Genomic DNA, 18,495 nt, shown 5'->3' with positions numbered 1-18,495 from the left:
TATCATATACAGCAATATCCTTGTCAGACCAACTGGTAAGGGGCTCTCAAGACGAACTACCATGGCAAGCGCACAACAAGGAATGCACAATCTCACCACTATCTTGTAAGCATCTTGAGTAATCTCCACCTAGTTTATCTCCAAGCTAATTGTATTCCGATTGACCCCCCACCCCCTTACAGGAAACGACTTGAAGGTTTGTACGACTTTGTTGCGTTCCTACTCCTTTGCTCACTCTTCAATCTTGGTAACGACTGACATGCTTTCTCGCTAGCCGTTACAAGTCGACTAGAAGACGTGGCAGTCTCATCTTCTTCACCGGCACCCACTACCTCACTCAAATCACCTACTTCTTCAACGCACGACAACGTTGCGGGTCACGTAGCAGCACCTCCAGCGCCGCCGCCCCCTCCTCCTCCCGCACCTCCAGCCGCGGAAGAAGCGGCATCCACTCCGGCAATCAAGGCTTACGAAGATGAGATCATCCATGGATCGTTGAGGGATTTCATCGAAAAGGCAGATGAATTAGGTGGACCCGTAAAAGAACACGTAAATTTCACTGTCCTATTTCTTACTTCCTTCACATTACAGCCTCTTTGCTCGCAATATGCTATCTTGTTGGTTTCTCTTCGAGTCAGCAAATGATTAAGCTGATATATTACAACATAGTCATCACTCTTACCTGCACTTTGTGAAGCTCAATTATCGTTCCTCAAACTCGCTTCAAACCATTCCAAACCCACCGCGCTCGGACCATTACTCGAACCCCAAGGTAAAGCTATTCAAGCTATCTTAGAGAGCAAAGACAAATTATCAAGAACCAAGGAAGGTAGAGATTGGAATGTATGCTTCAATACCCTCGGTGAAGGTGTACCTGCTTGGGGCTGGGTGCAAGTCGTAAGTTTCCTCATTCTCCGTGGTCATCACCGTTGGTGACTGCTCGTTCATAATTGGGACATCATTTTAAGATCTTCAGACTCATGACATTTCGTGATCAAATCACAGGAACCAGCACCTGCTCCCTACGTAGCTGAGATGAAAAATGCTGCTCAATTCTGGTCCGACAGAGTGATCAAACAATACAAAGAGACGTGAGTTGAGTATATTCCTCACGGTTCGTGATCTGACTAACGATAACACGAATAGGAATCCAGCTGCTGTAGCTTGGGCTAAAGCTTTCTCTCAACTCTTGACTTCCCTCCAAGCTTATGTTAAACAATGGCATACCACCGGTGTAGCTTGGAACCCTCGAGTGAGTGATGTTATCATACAAACCAAATCGCCTCTTGCTGATTTCGATTGCCATCCAGGGTCCACCGGCTCCATCATCCGTCCCATCTGCGTCACCTTCAGCTCCTCCGCCTCCACCACCACCACCAATGGCAGCTTCTTCTGCTTCTGCCCCTGCAGCTGGAGGTGCCGCAGCTTTACTTGCCGATCTCAACAAGGGAGGAGCAGTCACAGCTGGGTTGAAGAAAGTGGACAAATCTCAAATGACACATAAAAATCCTGATTTACGATCTTCTGCCGTCGTACCTGACAACAGTGCATCAGCCAAGAAAGCACCTCCACTCAAACCTAAACCCGGTGCTGCACCACCTAAAAAACCTGCTAAATTCGCATTGGAAGATGGCAATAAATGGATGATAGTGAGCACTCGGTGTATAATCATACTTTGTTCAATGGGATTGACAGTCAATGCTTTAGGAATATCAAGAAGATAATAAGGATATAGTCATTGACCAAACCGAGCTCCATCAAACTGTCCATATATTCAGTTGTAAGAATTCAGTCGTCAAAATCGGTGGTAAGATCAACGCTGTAACGATGGGTGAGTAGTGCTATCAATCATATTTTCGTGTAGTAAAGTTGCTTTCGCTGAGTTTGCTTTTCGTTGATCCTATCTTCCAACAGTCGGTTGTAAGAAAATGGCTATTATACTTGACTCGGCCGTATCATCGTTATCCATAACTTCATCACCTTCGTTCGAAGTACAAATCACAGGAACTATCCCGACTGTTCAAATCGATACCACCGATTCTGGACAAGTCTACTTGTCCAAAGAATGTATGGAAACCGTTGAAATCATAACTTCCAAAACATCTTCTATAAATATCTCGGTACCGACAGGACAAGATGGTGATTTCGAGGAAAGACCAGTACCGGAACAGATGAAATCCAAGGTTGTTAAAGGCAAATTGATCACCGAGATCATCGAACATGCAGGTTAGGTCACTTTCAATCCAGTAGTCTAGAAAGGATATATGTGTACATGGTTTTGGTAGTAAATTGCGCGATACTGTCATGAGGTCTTGTCGACGTTGTTAGAAATGCATGAATGTATATACATGACGGATATATAACTTTGTATCATCCATATGGATAGTGATAACTGCATGACCCATGGCCCATGGGATCATGTTCGAGAGTAATGTGTTCGTTCAGATGCATGCTTCGACATGAAACTGAGTGAAGGAGAATGGGGGGATGAAATTGATTACATACAGATAAAGAGATTGGAAAAACCAGGCGCGACCGTTCTTTTGCCGGATGATAACAAAAAAAGGAACAAGATTCTTTCACAATTCACTCGTGCGTTTTCATCCATCTTATCACCACGATATCATCCCACAGTAAGTCAGAAACCTGGGTTAAAGACTGGTGTCCCTCTTGAAGAATGCCTCGAGAACTTACGGTGAGTAGTACAATACTTGCTTTGATATATGTAGTATCCGATGCTATATTTATATTGACAATTGACACAGCCTCCATCTTCGAGTCGGCCTTCAAAACGTACGCGGATATATCGAGCATGTCAATATTGCGTATCAGGTAAAACTCGTTGTGAAGACGTACAAGCAGAAGGATGCTATCTATGTAGGAAAAAAGGTAAAGACTGTTCTTTGAAGGGAATGGGAAGTACAGAACCTACCCCAACCACAAATAGGAATACAAATATGAATATGGATGGACAAGGAATGTCAATGGGAACCGGTCATGGAATGGGACATTATCGTCAGTTCAACTCATTTTCATCAAATCAAAATCAAAATCATAGTTACGATTCCAATTCGAGGAATGACAATCACAATGATGAAGATAACATATTCGTGGTTATTGATGAACAAGAAAAAAGATATAAAGAATTAGAAGAAAAGTTTAATCAACTTGAAAAGAAATTTAATCAACAATTATTATCAACATCATCATTATCGACACCAATGAATCAAGACCAACCTCAAACTCAGACTCATGTACGACTTCAAAATGGTAACAACGAGAGAGGACAAGTTCCATCCCCTGCTCAAACCAAAGTAGTAGTTTCACCACATTACGCCGTAACTTCACATCCATTGTTGATCAAATCATGGCAATCACATCCACGTATATTTGATGAAAATTTATTCGGTGTAACCGATCCAAAGTCGTTACCTGATATAATAGAATCAGGTTTGTTAAATAGATCTCAAGTTGAAATGGCTTTTCAGATGTATGTTTGTCGTTCTCTCAATTGCTTAATCGTATCACTTCACTTCATCTAGACCCCTCTTGACCGTTCCCTCCATTTCGGTTTACTTCGCTATCATCACTTCACCCGTCGTCACCGATCTCTTCATCATCGTCACATCGTCCATCTATGTCACCTCTTTCCCATCATCACCATAAAAGTACAACAGCTGACATATCTCGGTATATTATTCTTAATCTAGGTTCAAACATCGATTTTCACTCATGTATCCACTAAGTCCCTTCCTACGTTCATCCACTTCCGCACCTCAAAACAGCCTGATGAATCTGGCTATGTTGTATCATGTCGGACATGATTTGGTCTCATCGAATAATTTGCAACATCTACTGGATCAAACTTTATCAGCTGTTTTTTCAGGTGTAGTCAGCTATGAAATCGTTTTTGGACTGTTCATCTTGTCTCTCTGTCCGGTACAAAAGTGTGATCTACCTCGATCCCAACCAAGTTCATTACGCATGATCTCCTTGGCATACCAGATTGGATGTGATATAGGTCTACCGCAAATGGTTGAGAATGTCATGCGGCACAGGAAAGATCTTGCTGAACCTTGGATGGAAGGTAAGATGGATCTAGTCCTATTGGTAAGTTTTGTGCCTGGTCAGAGGGCGATAACAAAGACTGACGGGGATCGACAACATGATTTAGTGGTCTGCAGTCATCAATCGATACAACATGTAAGTCCAAACTCATTGACTCTTAGCCCTAAGTGTATGTGCTTACTCATTTTGATCAAAATCTAGACTTCATATAATTTGTACACCTGTTTGTCGACGAATTCCGTCTTCAGCTCTTTTAATTCCTGACCATCCGTCGGAGACAATGCAAACGACAATCAGACACCTTCGTAGCGAGGCTCTCCTGATTAATCTCGTAGAAGATATCATTGAGAATCTGGTTGAACTCGAAGTAGATTGGACGCAAGAAAAGTTAAACCGATGTACTGAAGATTCCGGTAGATTGAGATCTGCTTTGAAACAGTTTAGGCAGAATGTCAGACAAAGTGATCTAACCAGTAAGTTGCAATGTAATCCGACGAACGGTAAACCCAGTATCCTTTACTTTATATCTTGTATAGAATGGGGTTGACAGTAGGATAACCTGCTGAATTTGTGAACAGGATCGCTCGAATACGATTCGAGAGCCATTGAGTTTTCTCTCGTTATTCGACTTGCTATATTCATACAACAAATGCCATCTCCTGTCAAACCAGATATCAGAATGCCTGGGCTTCACTTTATCGGAACTTTTTGGCTACCAACCTCTCGCGCCATGATTGACTTGACCCACTCTATGGGAATTTCTCAGTCTGATTGCTCTACAATCGATCCAGGAACAACAGGAAGATCACGACCTTTTCCATCATATATCGTTTCATCGGTAGCACTTGCCTTTGTTAGTTTAAGGAGGGCGATGATACATACAGCTCAAACGCATCCCGACGCTCAGTTAGTCGAGTATGAAATAGCCAGAAAAACAGAAAAAGTCTTGCTCGATATTGGAGGCACACCGTCTTTACTAGTCAAGCATACAGCTGAACAATTAGGTCCATTGGGCGAATCTCCATATCAGACCAACGGATCAGTACCTGCACCTGGAAGTGGGAATGGGACAATACTCTCGACTTCAAATGCTCTCTCGACTGATTTATTACCAGATCTCAGCTGGCCCGGTTGGGATTGGTCAACGTTACTACTTGACCCGTATGCTTTCGATGTCGGTTCTAGTAGTGGGATTAACATGACGTAGAGCGCGATGTATCATGTGCTGATCAGGAATTGCAACGGGGCGAAGGATACCTTGTTCGTCAACCTATGCACATATCACTTGAATTGTTCTCTTTTTTCGATCGCCAAAGCGATCTCTGCGCCTTTCGGTGGCAGTTCCGGTGTGTATTTACATCGCCAATCCGACCTCTACTATCCGACCTGATACATCAATCGAATTTGCCAATGCAACGGGAAGGTAAAGCAAAAGCAATTCATAGCATATCTAGTGTGGCGTATAATCGTAATCTATGGCAGGGACATTGGTATCAAGGGCGCGATGGTATATATATATATATATATGTATCCTATGAGAATCTTTCGTCACATTTTCCACCAATCAAATCCAGGCTTTCGTGTCCTTTGAGTGGTGTATATCTATGGTATTGATTTGATGGTTTTACGCATATTGACGTGGAACTTGTTTGGTCTCCTCATAATTCCATTGAGGGGTCGATCTAGTTGTCAGAGGGATATGAGAAGAAGTGGAATTATTTAGAACAGCAGTTCCACTGTCACCCATATTTGAATGATATTGCTTATGATCTGTTAAGATTGCAGGTGGCCAAATGACGGTCCAAACTGATAAAGCTAAGAAAAGTGGTAAAGCATCTAAAGCGTAAAATGCCCATTCGGCATTACGTAAAGAGCCATCGAAACCTTGTGCGTATTCAACTACTCTGAAGATACAACGGACCTGTTGATAATTTCCCCAAAGCCAAAGTCAGCAAGAGCTCTGTGCCTCGTGGATGTGGACCGGGTTATACTGTATAGCAAGACTCACCATTATCCCTATACTAGTCCACAAAATGGCGAAATAGATCGATCTCCAATCTTCCTTCCACCAAAGAGAAACCGTATATCCTTGAGCGTTGTTTGGCGTTTTAGTCCACTTGGACGTTTTTTTACTGCATAGTGAGACGAAAGAGGATTAAGCCAATCAAAACTTCCTTTGTCTCCTTATTGAATTGCGATCCGAAAGATACTCACATTCTACGTCCAAAGACAACTGCGAGTCCTATGAAAGTCATGAAAGATAAACATTGAAGAATGAGACCGACTAGAGCGACCTGATGACAGAATCAAGTGAATACTTCAGCGTTATGTCTTTACCTGTCATCGGAGCAGCGAATGCTCACGTAAAGTCCGATCTTCTGCAACGATGGTGAATCACGCGCAGCACTCAAACCGCCACCACCAGCTTGAAGCCAGAAAGTGAACACATCGCTCCACACGAATATCCTTACTACTCTACTTGGTCTGATAAACAATTGTTCTTCGGCGTCGAGCCAAGCTACCAAACGCGGTAAGATGATGTAATCATTTGCTAGGAATGCACAAGGTGAAAGTAATGTGAACTGTTAAAGATGAAAATTTTGGACCGAATAACAGATCAGTAAACGTATGATACCGTATTGGAATAGATGATTAAAATCGAGAACTCACCAGAGTCATCACAATATAGACACCCATGGAGCCGGGATTACTGGTTAAACCTATTCTAACAGCGAAACCAAGAGCCATGGTGGTCGTACCAATACACAACGTGAGCATGTATTTGTGGCGGCCTTGAAGGAAGAACCCTTTAAACGATCGAATAAAGTCAGTATGAAGTGTAATTGACCGATTATAAGCACTTACGAGCCCAGAATACTGCAGCCAAAAGACCGTAAAAGGCTATACCAACACATGATAAACTAGTCTTAGGTATGTAACCAGCTCTACAAGTGGTCGAATTGGATAAAATTAAGTTAGCTTTGTTTCGTTTTACAGATGAAAGCGGGTGGCTTCAAGTCAAAAATGCTCACATAAGTCTTGTTCCATCTTCGGCGTAAGCGACCATTTTTTTTATTCTCTTATTGTCTGTCTGCGAATGTAGGTGTTTGACAAGATTAGATTGATACTGGGATATCTAAGTTGGTGCTTGATTGCTCACCTTTATATACAGTAGTGCCCGTTGTATGATATCAGACGGTACGGGAATTATCCGTTGATACAGCGGGAAATCCATCGGGAAAACTTCCTTTCCCCGTTGGACCGCGATTGATAGATCCGATCTTCGAAATATGTCGAAGAAAGCTGTGCATGGATAGGACTCGTACATATCTGATGTCACACATACTTCTAGACCACTTCACAGCTGTTCGGGCCACCACATTACAGAGCGACGGAAGGATGGATATAACTGTAGTGTGGATCCGGAAAACGGAAAATCTCCCGAAGTCTTGCCCTTCGGACATTACTGCAATTACCTGATACCACAGGTCGAAAGTCGCATTGTGTGATATACGGACTCTGTGAAGCTTCAAAGGCGGTACAAGGAGCTGAAGAAAAGACACCATCTGCATGCGTTGGCACTCGATGTTGGTCAGAATTTCTTGTCATTAGATCTCTGTACAAATATGGTTACTCTCTACAGGTATTCTACTGGCAACTCATGGGTAGAGAAGAAGTCTATCAAATGAGGACTGGTGAAATTGAAAGTAGCTGTTTCGTTTGGACTGCCAGCTAGATCTAAGCCTTCCGTACTAGGCCAAGCATGACCTAAACCTTCGATTGACAAAGCTCTAATTTCCAATTGACCTTTACCTTTGTTCCAAATCTCTTCCGTTGCATTAACGTGTGGATAACTAATAGTGTCAGCGTCAGGAAGTTTAGTCTTGATATTCAGTTGATCGACTTTTGATGCAAGTTTAAGATTACGTTGAGCCCATCTGGCTCTCCATATCCTGACGTCAGGTTCAGGACCGAAAGAACCTTCTTCCGGTGTCCTACCGTAGAAAGGTGTAATGGTATCTTCTATTCCATGAGCGTGGAAAATTGGAACTGGTCTTGATGGTTTACATCCATGGAATGAATATGCTTCTTGATATAATGCAGGTGAAACGGGTGCGAAAGCAGCGAATAAACTTGAAGTTGAGGGCTCACATGCTAATCTAGCTGTAAATCCTCCTCCGTTCGATTTACCACATGCATATCTTCTTCTTGCATCAATCGTATAATTAGCTTCTACATCAGCGATTATATCTTTGACAAATTGAATCTAAAACAAGCCCATTGTTTTCCATAAGTCAGCTCATGTTAAATTCGAAACGGACAATGTTAGGATGTATCCGCCAGGGCAATTGTCGAACTCACATCGTCTACTGATTTATTGCCGTACGGAGCAGCTTGCCAGATGTGGGTCATATTCCAATTTGTGTTATTTACTCCTTGAGGATATACGGCGAGAAGTGGTAACCCGGCAATCCGAAGTTCAGGATAAGATAATTGGGTGATTCTCTCCATTTTCAATGAATATCCACCAGCTAAAACAAGACGATCAACATTGTATCGTACATGATTGGAGACGATGAGTAGTAGTATCGTACGCACCTCCATGAAAGGCTAGGACCAAGGGATGGGCAACATCATGTTTGTATCCTTCTGGAACGTTGAGTAAGAACTGTCGACCTGATGGAAGGGTACGTTGGATATGACCTGTTAGCGGAGAAATCTGGAACGATGTCTGAGCATCCTGCGAGATCTCTTTGCCCGCAAAAGCGAGAGACAGAAGGGTGAAGAAATCGAATAGCATTTTGCTGTATGTTTAACAGGAGAAAGTGGGGAAAGAGAAGGAAAGAATGTGTATCTTCATTATAACCAGTAGTACGATTTATAAGATGATCTGTCTGATAAAGGAAACCGCAGATTAGAACCGGAGTTAAAGGATGGTAGTCTTCGGAGCTGTCCGATCTGACGACATCTCACGTACTTGTGACTCAAAGCCGAAGACCAAGTTGGTCAGCTTGCACCAATGCGTGTTCGCATATGCACTACTAGTAAGAATCAAGGCCGAGTAAAGCAATGTCGTTACATACACATCAGTCCGCGAAAAACGTACAACGTCAAAAGCCAGATTCCTAGTAAACCTTCGATCTCCATCTTTGACCCTCCAGTGGCACTGGAAATGAGTATAGGTTGCGGCGTTCCTGTAGGCCTGAATTTGAATGTATATCAATATCTCACCCTGATACTCACTAGACACGGAAAGTGGGGAATACCTACATTACAGCTTGAATCCTTGGAGTTCCAGTTGTGATCATGTCTGAAGTTGGAGAAATGGCTTTGGAATCAAATTGATCTCTACAGCAGGCGACATCCAATATTTAGCTGCAGTCCCAATCACCAAGCACAACGAGTCTTGAGTTGAGGACTTCGAGGTACACACTGATCACCTTGAACAATAATATAATCCAAATCCATCCCTACATCAAAATACACAATCAGTCAACATCGAGTCAAAGTGATTTGATATGCGAACACTTACATCCTAAAGTAGGATCAGTATTTTGATATCCTTGTTCATTAGTTAGTATTATATTATGTGATCCATTCGTTATATCCCCACTTGTATATAGGACTTGATGAAAAACATCTTTGGAACTAAGACCATTAGTGTATTGTTTTTCTGCCCCATCGAGGGATACAGAATAAAATCCGTGACTGAAAAGCAAGAGTCAATTCGAAATGCATTTTACGCAAGCATCATATCACACGATGCTCTGTTAACAGAACTCACTTTAATCTATATGCACCAAATAGCCAAATGGCACCACCAGTCCAATTGAATACAGCGACATCCCCAGTTGCGTTTGATGCGTGAAATGTACTATTCGAATATCTAGCTACTAAAGGATCACCTGCCATTCATGACAGCATCGATCAAAATGTCAACTACGTCTTCGACATTAAAGTCGAAGAAACGTCTCACCTTGATGTATCGTATCCCAACCACCGGTATAATCGATCCAAGGAGAAGTGTCATCCAGAGTGATATTGGGGAATGACATTGTATGGATGGATTTATATGGATGGAAGAAACGTGGTAAACCTCTAGTCTACTTGTTAATAGTCCTTCGAGTGATGCAATTGATATATAATTCCAAGCGCTTAACAAACTCGTTGGATGTCCTTGAGAGCTACACTGGTCCAAGGGTTGACAAAGGAGATACATTCAGCCCAGGGGTCAATCTGCATTCGATCAGATAGCTGATGATGATCATCCTCGAAAGGAGGGGGGTCGAGACTACTTCACCAAAGGTGGGGAGATGTCTAGGAGTTGAGCAGGAGAGCGGTCCTTCTATTTGATATGTATGAAGCGATTTTAAGGCAAATTGCTTTGGACGAACATATCAAAGAGCGACCAACTACTACACATCGGCAAGCTATCAACCTCGTCATAATGCCTCCAGACATTCGATTGTATATCGTAAGACACGGAAAGACCGAATAGTGAGTAAATTCTTATTTTTCTCTTTCAAAGTGAGATCACTAGCACTCAATGAGCTCACTTTCATAGTAACGTCAAGGATATCATACAAGGACAACTTGACATCCCACTTAACTCACTAGGTAGATCACAAGCAGAAGAATCATCTGAGAAATTCAGGAATATAATCATTGACGAACTTTGGAGCTCTGATCTATCCCGTGCCAAAGAGGTAATTACCCTTGGTTATATCCAGGAACCTAAATGTCCGACTGACACAATCGTTGGAATAACGGATATAGACAGCAAAGATAATTTCGCAATATCATGTTGGACTGCCACTTCAAGTCGATGCAAGATTGAAAGAAAGAGGAATGGGAAGTTGGCAAGGAAAACCCAACGAAGAAGTCGGAATGTCATCTGAGCCCGATGATGTAGAATCATACCAAGCGTGAGTTTAGCTGAATAATTTGGGTTTCTTCTGATACGAACGCGATTCACTGATCCTGTTTGCTTTCCAGGACTACTCATAGAACCATCGCATGGCTCCACGACTTGCTTTCAGCACACATTTCTGCTACTGAGTCTGTGAGATCAGTAGTAGTCGTTACCCACGAAGACTGTATTACCTCTCTTGCCCAATGCATACGTTCCGGCTCTTCTGATATCGATCAAAGTCTCCTCTTCGACGTCAAAGAAGGAATTGGAATGGAAGACGGTTGCCCTAATCTTGGCGTATCGAAAATTGAGTTTAGCTACGATGACCTGAAATGGAAAGGAACAGTATTTGCCTGGAGTGAAGTTGGTCCCGTATAACGTCGAGCGTCGCATGATCTCCAGCCCACTGGTGTATACTGAAGTGGGCATACGCAGTTAGTCGCATGTTTTGTTATTACAACCATGCATAGATGCCTGGTAATACATCAATCTATGGGGATATCAACGAAACCACGCGCTCTCGGGTGTCACCTAATTCTCCAACTTCAAACTCGCTAATCTCTCTACGGCCTTCCTCTCTTTTCTAGCTCTTCTCGCTCTCTTTCTTGCTATATTCTCAGCTTTAGGTCCATCGATCCATTCGCCATTTTCTCTGTCCCATATTTTTCCTTCTCTAACAGCTAGGTTGACTTCCTTTCTCATTGATTCGTTATCGACATCGAATTCAGTGATAGCTGCATCACGAACTTCTTTTCTTGTTCTGGGTTTCAAGAAGACACCTTCTAATCCGACTTCCTCCAATTCCATGGCTTCTTTAAGATTTCTATCTCTTCCACTAGCTTCCCAATCTTCTACCGCAGATTTACCAATTGACGATCGTTCTAATTCCTCAAATTCTCTCCTTGCTTTGTAGGCTTTGTAGGTCTTTGATTTTGCGAATCTAGGTGACAATTCCTCTGATAGGTAAAGTGGCATCAATAAATCGACAAATCCTTCTTCACTCCTACTCAAAGGTCTTGTACCTTGCATATGCCTGATGTAGGCATCAGCGAATGAAGTATCAGATGGAGTGGGTGCATTGATGTGTTGTGGAACTAAATCAGCTGCTTTGGTTTGTTCAATAGCTTCTAATCCAGGTAAGACAAGGGTATCTTGAATTGTTATACTGTTGGATGTGTCAAGATCCGTATTGGCTATATACGTGGGATAAACATCAATCGTCAATACGGAATCTCATGGTCATATAGATCAGATACGATAACTCACGCTTAGGATGTTGATATGGTTTGTCCGGTTTTGGCCAAGGTAATTTGATAGGTTCTGCTTGTATCTCTGATCCACCACTTATTCTAGCTGCCATTCTGGTCCAATCCAGACGTTGAGATTTAATGTTAAAATGAGTACGATCGGTTTTCATGCGTGATACGAAAATGCTTTTTGACGATATAACTCATCAGCATATGAAGCGTGCGCTGAAGAGGACAATCTTACTCACCTATCAGGACCTTTATTATCTTCATAACATAATTGAACGTTACTGTAGTGTACAGGTCTCATAGTGGGTACGAAATTCTTTTGCTCATCATATGATTGTTTTTGACTGTCGTTGAGGGTATCATAATTCTCAGGTTTGGAATGAATCACATTACTTCGGTTGTTCTGCATATATACATTAGCATTGACGACATTTCCGAAAAACACACTTCTCCGCGAGGACAGCTTCACGATGTAAACTCACGTTAACGCCTTCAAGGAAGACTCTGTTCCTCGAAAGATCCACTTGTTTGACTGAAAAAGTCTTCCAACCCTCTGAAGCATCTTTGTAGTTGATATATTTCTGTTCTGGTGTCCCAACTAACAATCGAACTTTATCCCCTGGTCGAATATTCCATTTTCTCACTCGATCTCTCGGTTGAACAAACTTGTTGGTGGCATGCGGTAGTCGAGATGGAAGTCTATATAGAGCAGCATGAGATCAATTTAAGTTTTGAATAGACTGGGGACGGACATCACTTACCTGCCAGCAAATTTATTCGGTCTTGTCGAGATGATATGTTGAAGACCTGCAATACAAAGTTAGTAAGGTAAAGGAACTTTGGGAACAGTGGGACCAACCTTTCGGTATTCTTGTCAAAGGTTCTGTAGTGGCCATACTAGTTTACCTTGGTACTGAAACAGGAGATCTTTCAAGTCTTCGATAGGTTAGATTGTCTGTAAATCTGCGTTCACCAACTGATGTATTTCCACTTTTAACATGTCTCTCGATGTTGTCAAATCCGAAATAATCAATTCAAGAGGATGCAACCGACTTTCTGTCCTTATCACTGCAGCAGATACACGTGGCTGACTATTTCCAATAATAACACGTCACTGTAGGCGATGACAGATTGGCGCCACGTGCCTCGGCATGGAGTGGAGCCCCATTGTTGTTATGAGTGTATTTCGTATTGAATTGGGGGGCAGCTGAAAGTGGAAAGGAACAAAGGTATAAACTGATGTCCATGAGTATTTATCAACATTACAATTCAAATAGGGTTGTCGTCGAGTCAGATCAGTCACATATCTTCATTCCTTCATCTGAGTCATGACCTCTTCGTCTTCTTGACTTATTGCCTTCTCCATTACACAGCAACATGTCACTTCTCCCCTCACTACCGCGCAGACCGTCGACATGGAGTATATCCTCCACCTCTCAACCTCCCACACCTGCTGCGGGACCGAGGAACATTATCGCGAACAGTTTGGCATCATTCGAACCTCAAAGCCTCTTCAGACACACCGAACGAGTAAACTTATCCCAATCGTGTAGGGTCAGAAGAGGATATGCTCCATTCATCAAAGCAGACGCACTATTGGTTGTCAGCAAAAGAGAATCAGGAGACGAGGCTGCGTGAGTGCACAGAAAATCATCCGGTGGATGATCTCTTGCTAAAAATGTTCCTACTTATAGGATCTTCATCGTGACACCTCCTACACTTGTGGAAGCGGCCACGATACTGTATACTATCCCGATCATCCCAGGCTTCAAACATCGTCTTGAGCAGACACCACCTTCACCTTCCACCTCGTTTTTTCAGCAAAGCGCTAAGCCTCGTGAGTGTCCGATCTGTGTGCACATGCTGGCCATCACTGAATGTAATGACATAGACATAACTCTATATCTAAGCTGTGAAGAGCTGAAGCTGGAATTACGAATATCCGCTAGTCAATCTGCAAAAGTGCAAAAACTTGTTGCGGAACTAAGGCGACAGAACGATGCTGCGGGTGAGTTCATTCGCATTTTATAAGACATTGATGAACGAGATCATGACTGACTTATTTCCGGCAGCGAATTCGCCCTCTCCAAGATCTCTGACTCATTCATGGTTAGATCTCTACCCGGTCAAAACGCCGAAGGAGAAAGATGATGTGGATGACTTATTGTCACCGCCGGTAGATATACCAACAGACCTAACGCCATCGACATCGAGTAAGCGGAACTTCATCATATCACCAATGGCTGGTGTGCTGATCACACGACTCCATAGCCGCTACTATTGACACGCCGGTCTCATCGAGTTCTCTCATAAAGGGGACATCGGTGCCCGAAGGCGAAGAAGAAGAGCAATATCCTGATCCCTATTTGCCCACATTCTCGCGCACGGAATTCCTTCGTAAACGTTTATTCGCGAGGCAAGATAAGTGGTCGACTAACGAAGAGGTCAAAATCCGTATCGCAACATATAACGTGAACGATAAAATACCTCCCGAGGGCACCTTGGAACTCGCTCCTCTTGCCGGCAAGGGAGAAGAGGATATCTTGGTTTTTGGATTTCAAGAAGCTGGTAAGCTATCTTGTGTGATTTCCATCGATCATGAACTGACGGGCTCGACGATCAGACCTTAGAAGACAATCACTTCTTATCTCGCAAGGCAATTCTCGTGCGGATGGTTGGGAAGCGGCCCTTTTCGCTGGATTAGGTTCAAAGGCAGACGAGTTTGAGAAAGTCAGTCTAGGCGTCTTTTCGAATGTAGTGCATAGTTAATTGACCAGATATCTTCCTGTAGCTGGTGATGACGCAATATGTCGGCGTTATGATGATTATCTTGGTACGGAAAACTCTGAAAGAGGCTATCACTAGGGTGGAGACGAGTGAAAGAGGTATCGGATTGCTTGGATTTGGCGTGAGTTTCTTATCCGTTTCATTCCCAAAACGAGTGCTGATGTAACTTATAGGGTAACAAGGCGGTAAGTTGCTCATCATGACAATTGCTGTCGTATTTCGCCTTACTCACACGATCTATAGGGTGTTGCCGTAAGATTGAAAGTACACGATACGACGATGTGCTTTGTCAATGCCCGTAAGCTCGCGAACCATAAGGCTGGTCTCGGACAAGCTGACTTTTACTGCACAGACATGGCGGCGTTTGCTACTGCTCTCGACCGAAGACGATCTGACTACCAGGTTCTGAGGACTGGTTTAACATTTCCTCGTCCGAACGAAACAGATCTTACCGCAGCTTTTGAAGAATTCTTGCCAGAAACGAAAGAAAAACTACTATCCCAGGAAGATTCGCATGTTCTAGTCAGTATCTATAATGTGACATTGGGACTTTCTAGCTCGACTATGGCTGACATCATCTTGTAGTTCTGGCTTGGAGATCTTAATTATCGTATCGATTTACCGGATAATGATGTGAAGAAACTTGTCGAGGACAAGAAATGGGAGGACATGTTAGTCAAAGATCAGGTTAGTAAATGTCTCTTCGCGAGACAAATTACAATGCTTAATGGTCATCGCAAACTTTCATAGCTACGAGCGGATATTGTATCAGGACAGTCCTTTGCTGGACTCTCAGAGGCAGACATCAAGTTTCCTCCGTAGGTCGTTCGGAAAGTTGGTGGAAATTGCGCTCAAATTTCACTGTTCAGGACTTTCAAATACGTGCACGGTAGCACAACGCATGATCTAGAGCGAGGGCCCGCATACACTGACCGTATCCTCTACGATCTGCCTGTAAATGAATACACCCCTCCATCGTCATTAGGTCTGAAATGTGATGAGTATACCTCACATGACATTCTCTGGTCAGATCATAGACCTGTGACCGCTACTTATACCGCACAGGTCAGGCTAGTGGATGAAAGTAGCAGAGGAGTGGAATTGGCGTCTGTGATGAAAGCATTGGACAGATTAGAAGAGGTTTATAGGCCAAGTTTGGAGATTGAAGGAACTAGCTTGGAGTTTGGCGAGATCAGGTAGGTTTATCTAGACAATGATGAGCCTCTACCGGCGTTTAATGGTGTTCTGTGTGATGCTCGAATGCTGAGATGACTGGATGATAGATATCGACAGCCAGTAGAGAGGGAAATCAGGCTCCACAACATGGGTCGTGTCCCAGCCACGTATAACTTCAAACCTCCTTCGTCTGATAAACCAATCTGTAGGTGATTCTCTCAGCTTTACATCTGCAAATCGGTCAAGTAGACCTGAAATGTCCATATGTAGGTAAACCCTTCATGTGGCCTTTCCCTGCTACAGCAGTGGTCGAACCCGGTCAAGAAATGATCGTGAAAGTCGTTATTCACGTGGATGAGCTTTGGTCCTCGAAAATGACTACTGGCACTGAGGATATCAACGGTGGGTTGATAAGCTTCTCGATCATACATTTTCGTTGGTTGACATTTGACTAAACTGTCCAGATGTATTGGTTCTTCAGATCACCGGAGGCAAAGATACTGTAAGTAAATTTGATTGATAGTCTCCCCCAAACTAATCAGTAAAACATATGACAGTTTATAACGCTTCAAGCTACATATCTTCAATCTATAATCTCTCTCCCTCTACACGTTCTTTCAGCGCTTCCTTCGCCTATCCGAAATCTTTCCTTGGCAGATCGAAAGGTGCTTGCTAGACCGTTAGCTCCATCAGGTACTAATGGTGAGGCTCCTGCTAAACCTGTCAGGGATGTTTGGAGGCTGTTGGAGTATTTGATGGCGAGCGGCAAGGGTGTTGAAGGACTCTGGGTGGAAACAAGTGATATCAGGGAAATCATTGAGGTGAGTAAACTTTGCCAGCTAGTGGTAGTCGGTTCGCAACTCACTCTGGCTGTGATCAGTGCCTCGATACAGGAGCCGAATTTCCTGCTGATCAAGCAAAGACCATTTCAATTGCTCTTCTTCACATCCTCACTGCTCTCCCTACCCCACTATTGCCCGCCTCTCATCACGCAACATGTTCAGAAGCTGAAGATCGAGATTCGGCATTTGCAGTGTTGGAAGGCGTACCACAAATTAACACTAACGTGAGTTCATCTGCAATCGGTTTCCCGGTAAACTTAGGCTGAACCTCCATTGATAGGTTTTAATCGGCTTGATGAGCGTGATCAGACTGTGTTCTAGTCCCGAAGACACATACAACCCGGAGCATCCAAAAGCGCAAGATGAAACTGTGAAAGAGGAAGCGGAAGATGATAGCAATAGAGAAGGTATATCTAAAGTCGAGTCCGAAAATCGAACGATATCAACACCACCTCCTTCAACGCCAGTCCCCCTGGCCAATGTGGTCGATACTGGCGAAGACGACGATGATGATGACGAAGCTACCTTGGAACTTATTTCGCTGACTCACAGTCAAGATAAAACAGCGGCTGAATCGAATGAAACCGAAAAACCAATCAAGTTATCCTCTCCACCCAAGAAAGCTTTTATCACATCTCAAAAAGAGATCACAAGGTTGGACGAGCCGAAAACACCTCCTTCCAACTTGACTTCCTTACCTGAAGTCCCAAAGACGACCGAAGCAACCCAAGAACTGAGTGAGTCTAATTGATACTCGTCGATTCCGGCGACAAGATGAAAGAACGCTAATTTGATCGCTCACTAGTTGACGCAATATGCCCTGCTGTCTTTGGTCAAATCCCAGCTGTTGTGACAGTGAGAGAAAAAAGAAGAAGATTTATCAAGCTTTTACTGGAAGGGTAACTGATTCGACCCAAGGAGAGTCGATCATGCGTTCACATTGGGACGGATCATGCTGCATCACGTAATTGTCTAGATCGACTTTGCTATTGCTTCCAGTTATATTTTGCAATTTTGATTTCATAGACTTAAGGGATGGTTCCGATACTATCTATACATTGCTAAACAAGAAGTTTGCCTATCGTATTATATATACTATAACATGAAAGTACTATGAAATGTGTGTTTTGCGTCTTGTACGATAGGGTGGATGCATCTTTACGAAATTACCAACAGCTATTGAACTTTTAGGAATCATCTATACTGCTTCCGTTTTACTTTCAGCGTCTCTGTCTTTTCACTCGTGTATGTACTCGATTCTAGCCAGGTAGCGATCTTCCTGGAATGTGAACGATCTCTAATGAATGTATTGTGTGGCTAATAGGTAATCAATACCTATTTAACGAAAATTGAAAGAGGGCGGTCCATCTTGATTAATTATGTTTACGAACTTTGAAGGCCCTAAGAACACCATGTTAGCTCTTTGTAGTTCCGAGTACGAAGCAGTCAAGTT

At 43.1% G+C, this 18,495-nt stretch overlaps 8 protein-coding genes across 8 annotated transcripts; 4 read left to right on the top strand and 4 right to left on the bottom strand.

The window, feature by feature from the left end:
• Positions 1-61: 61 nt before the first annotated feature.
• On the top strand, positions 62-2,231 carry IL334_000402 (uncharacterized protein; the record flags this gene model as incomplete). The annotated part of the gene is made up of 9 exons (XM_062932186.1): positions 62-105; positions 183-196; positions 275-549; positions 670-897; positions 1,006-1,091; positions 1,147-1,252; positions 1,311-1,649; positions 1,708-1,831; positions 1,915-2,231. The coding sequence occupies 9 exons, from the start codon at positions 62-64 to the stop codon at positions 2,229-2,231; spliced, it is 1,533 nt and encodes a 510-aa protein (XP_062788237.1).
• Positions 2,232-2,677: 446 nt separating this feature from the next.
• On the top strand, positions 2,678-5,275 carry IL334_000401 (uncharacterized protein; the record flags this gene model as incomplete). The annotated part of the gene is made up of 6 exons (XM_062932185.1): positions 2,678-2,695; positions 2,766-3,490; positions 3,711-4,110; positions 4,175-4,203; positions 4,270-4,541; positions 4,647-5,275. 6 exons carry the CDS (start codon positions 2,678-2,680, stop codon positions 5,273-5,275), a joined length of 2,073 nt encoding a protein of 690 aa, XP_062788236.1.
• Positions 5,276-5,692: 417 nt separating this feature from the next.
• Positions 5,693-7,135, bottom strand: IL334_000400 (uncharacterized protein; the record flags this gene model as incomplete). The annotated part of the gene is made up of 7 exons (XM_062932184.1): positions 5,693-5,989; positions 6,077-6,200; positions 6,283-6,362; positions 6,432-6,650; positions 6,739-6,875; positions 6,934-7,013; positions 7,101-7,135. 7 exons carry the CDS (start codon positions 7,133-7,135, stop codon positions 5,693-5,695), a joined length of 972 nt encoding a protein of 323 aa, XP_062788235.1.
• Positions 7,136-7,705: 570 nt separating this feature from the next.
• IL334_000399 (uncharacterized protein) lies at positions 7,706-8,869 on the bottom strand (the record flags this gene model as incomplete). The annotated part of the gene is made up of 3 exons (XM_062932183.1): positions 7,706-8,335; positions 8,431-8,600; positions 8,668-8,869. 3 exons carry the CDS (start codon positions 8,867-8,869, stop codon positions 7,706-7,708), a joined length of 1,002 nt encoding a protein of 333 aa, XP_062788234.1.
• A 126-nt stretch (positions 8,870-8,995) lies between these two features.
• IL334_000398 (uncharacterized protein) lies at positions 8,996-10,124 on the bottom strand (the record flags this gene model as incomplete). The annotated part of the gene is made up of 7 exons (XM_062932182.1): positions 8,996-9,110; positions 9,176-9,271; positions 9,340-9,417; positions 9,503-9,539; positions 9,602-9,777; positions 9,854-9,974; positions 10,046-10,124. 7 exons carry the CDS (start codon positions 10,122-10,124, stop codon positions 8,996-8,998), a joined length of 702 nt encoding a protein of 233 aa, XP_062788233.1.
• A 392-nt stretch (positions 10,125-10,516) lies between these two features.
• IL334_000397 (uncharacterized protein) lies at positions 10,517-11,359 on the top strand (the record flags this gene model as incomplete). The annotated part of the gene is made up of 4 exons (XM_062932181.1): positions 10,517-10,566; positions 10,634-10,775; positions 10,846-10,994; positions 11,065-11,359. 4 exons carry the CDS (start codon positions 10,517-10,519, stop codon positions 11,357-11,359), a joined length of 636 nt encoding a protein of 211 aa, XP_062788232.1.
• A 153-nt stretch (positions 11,360-11,512) lies between these two features.
• Positions 11,513-13,133, bottom strand: IL334_000396 (uncharacterized protein; the record flags this gene model as incomplete). Its single annotated transcript, XM_062932180.1, has 6 exons — positions 11,513-12,174; positions 12,248-12,414; positions 12,477-12,640; positions 12,720-12,936; positions 12,999-13,044; positions 13,097-13,133. 6 exons carry the CDS (start codon positions 13,131-13,133, stop codon positions 11,513-11,515), a joined length of 1,293 nt encoding a protein of 430 aa, XP_062788231.1.
• Positions 13,134-13,614: 481 nt separating this feature from the next.
• Positions 13,615-17,945, top strand: IL334_000395 (uncharacterized protein; the record flags this gene model as incomplete). The annotated part of the gene is made up of 20 exons (XM_062932179.1): positions 13,615-13,871; positions 13,932-14,074; positions 14,129-14,245; positions 14,310-14,450; positions 14,509-14,805; positions 14,861-14,967; positions 15,029-15,145; positions 15,198-15,209; positions 15,268-15,322; positions 15,377-15,546; positions 15,610-15,711; positions 15,775-15,842; positions 15,894-16,220; positions 16,308-16,405; positions 16,471-16,602; positions 16,665-16,702; positions 16,758-17,021; positions 17,081-17,266; positions 17,323-17,779; positions 17,848-17,945. The coding sequence occupies 20 exons, from the start codon at positions 13,615-13,617 to the stop codon at positions 17,943-17,945; spliced, it is 3,186 nt and encodes a 1,061-aa protein (XP_062788230.1).
• Positions 17,946-18,495: the final 550 nt, after the last annotated feature.

Source organism: Kwoniella shivajii, chromosome 1 (assembly GCF_035658355.1).
Source record: "Kwoniella shivajii chromosome 1, complete sequence".
NCBI lineage: Eukaryota > Fungi > Basidiomycota > Tremellomycetes > Tremellales > Cryptococcaceae > Kwoniella > Kwoniella shivajii.
Note: the sequence above shows the minus strand (reverse complement) of the source record. Positions and strands in the feature narration are given on the sequence as shown.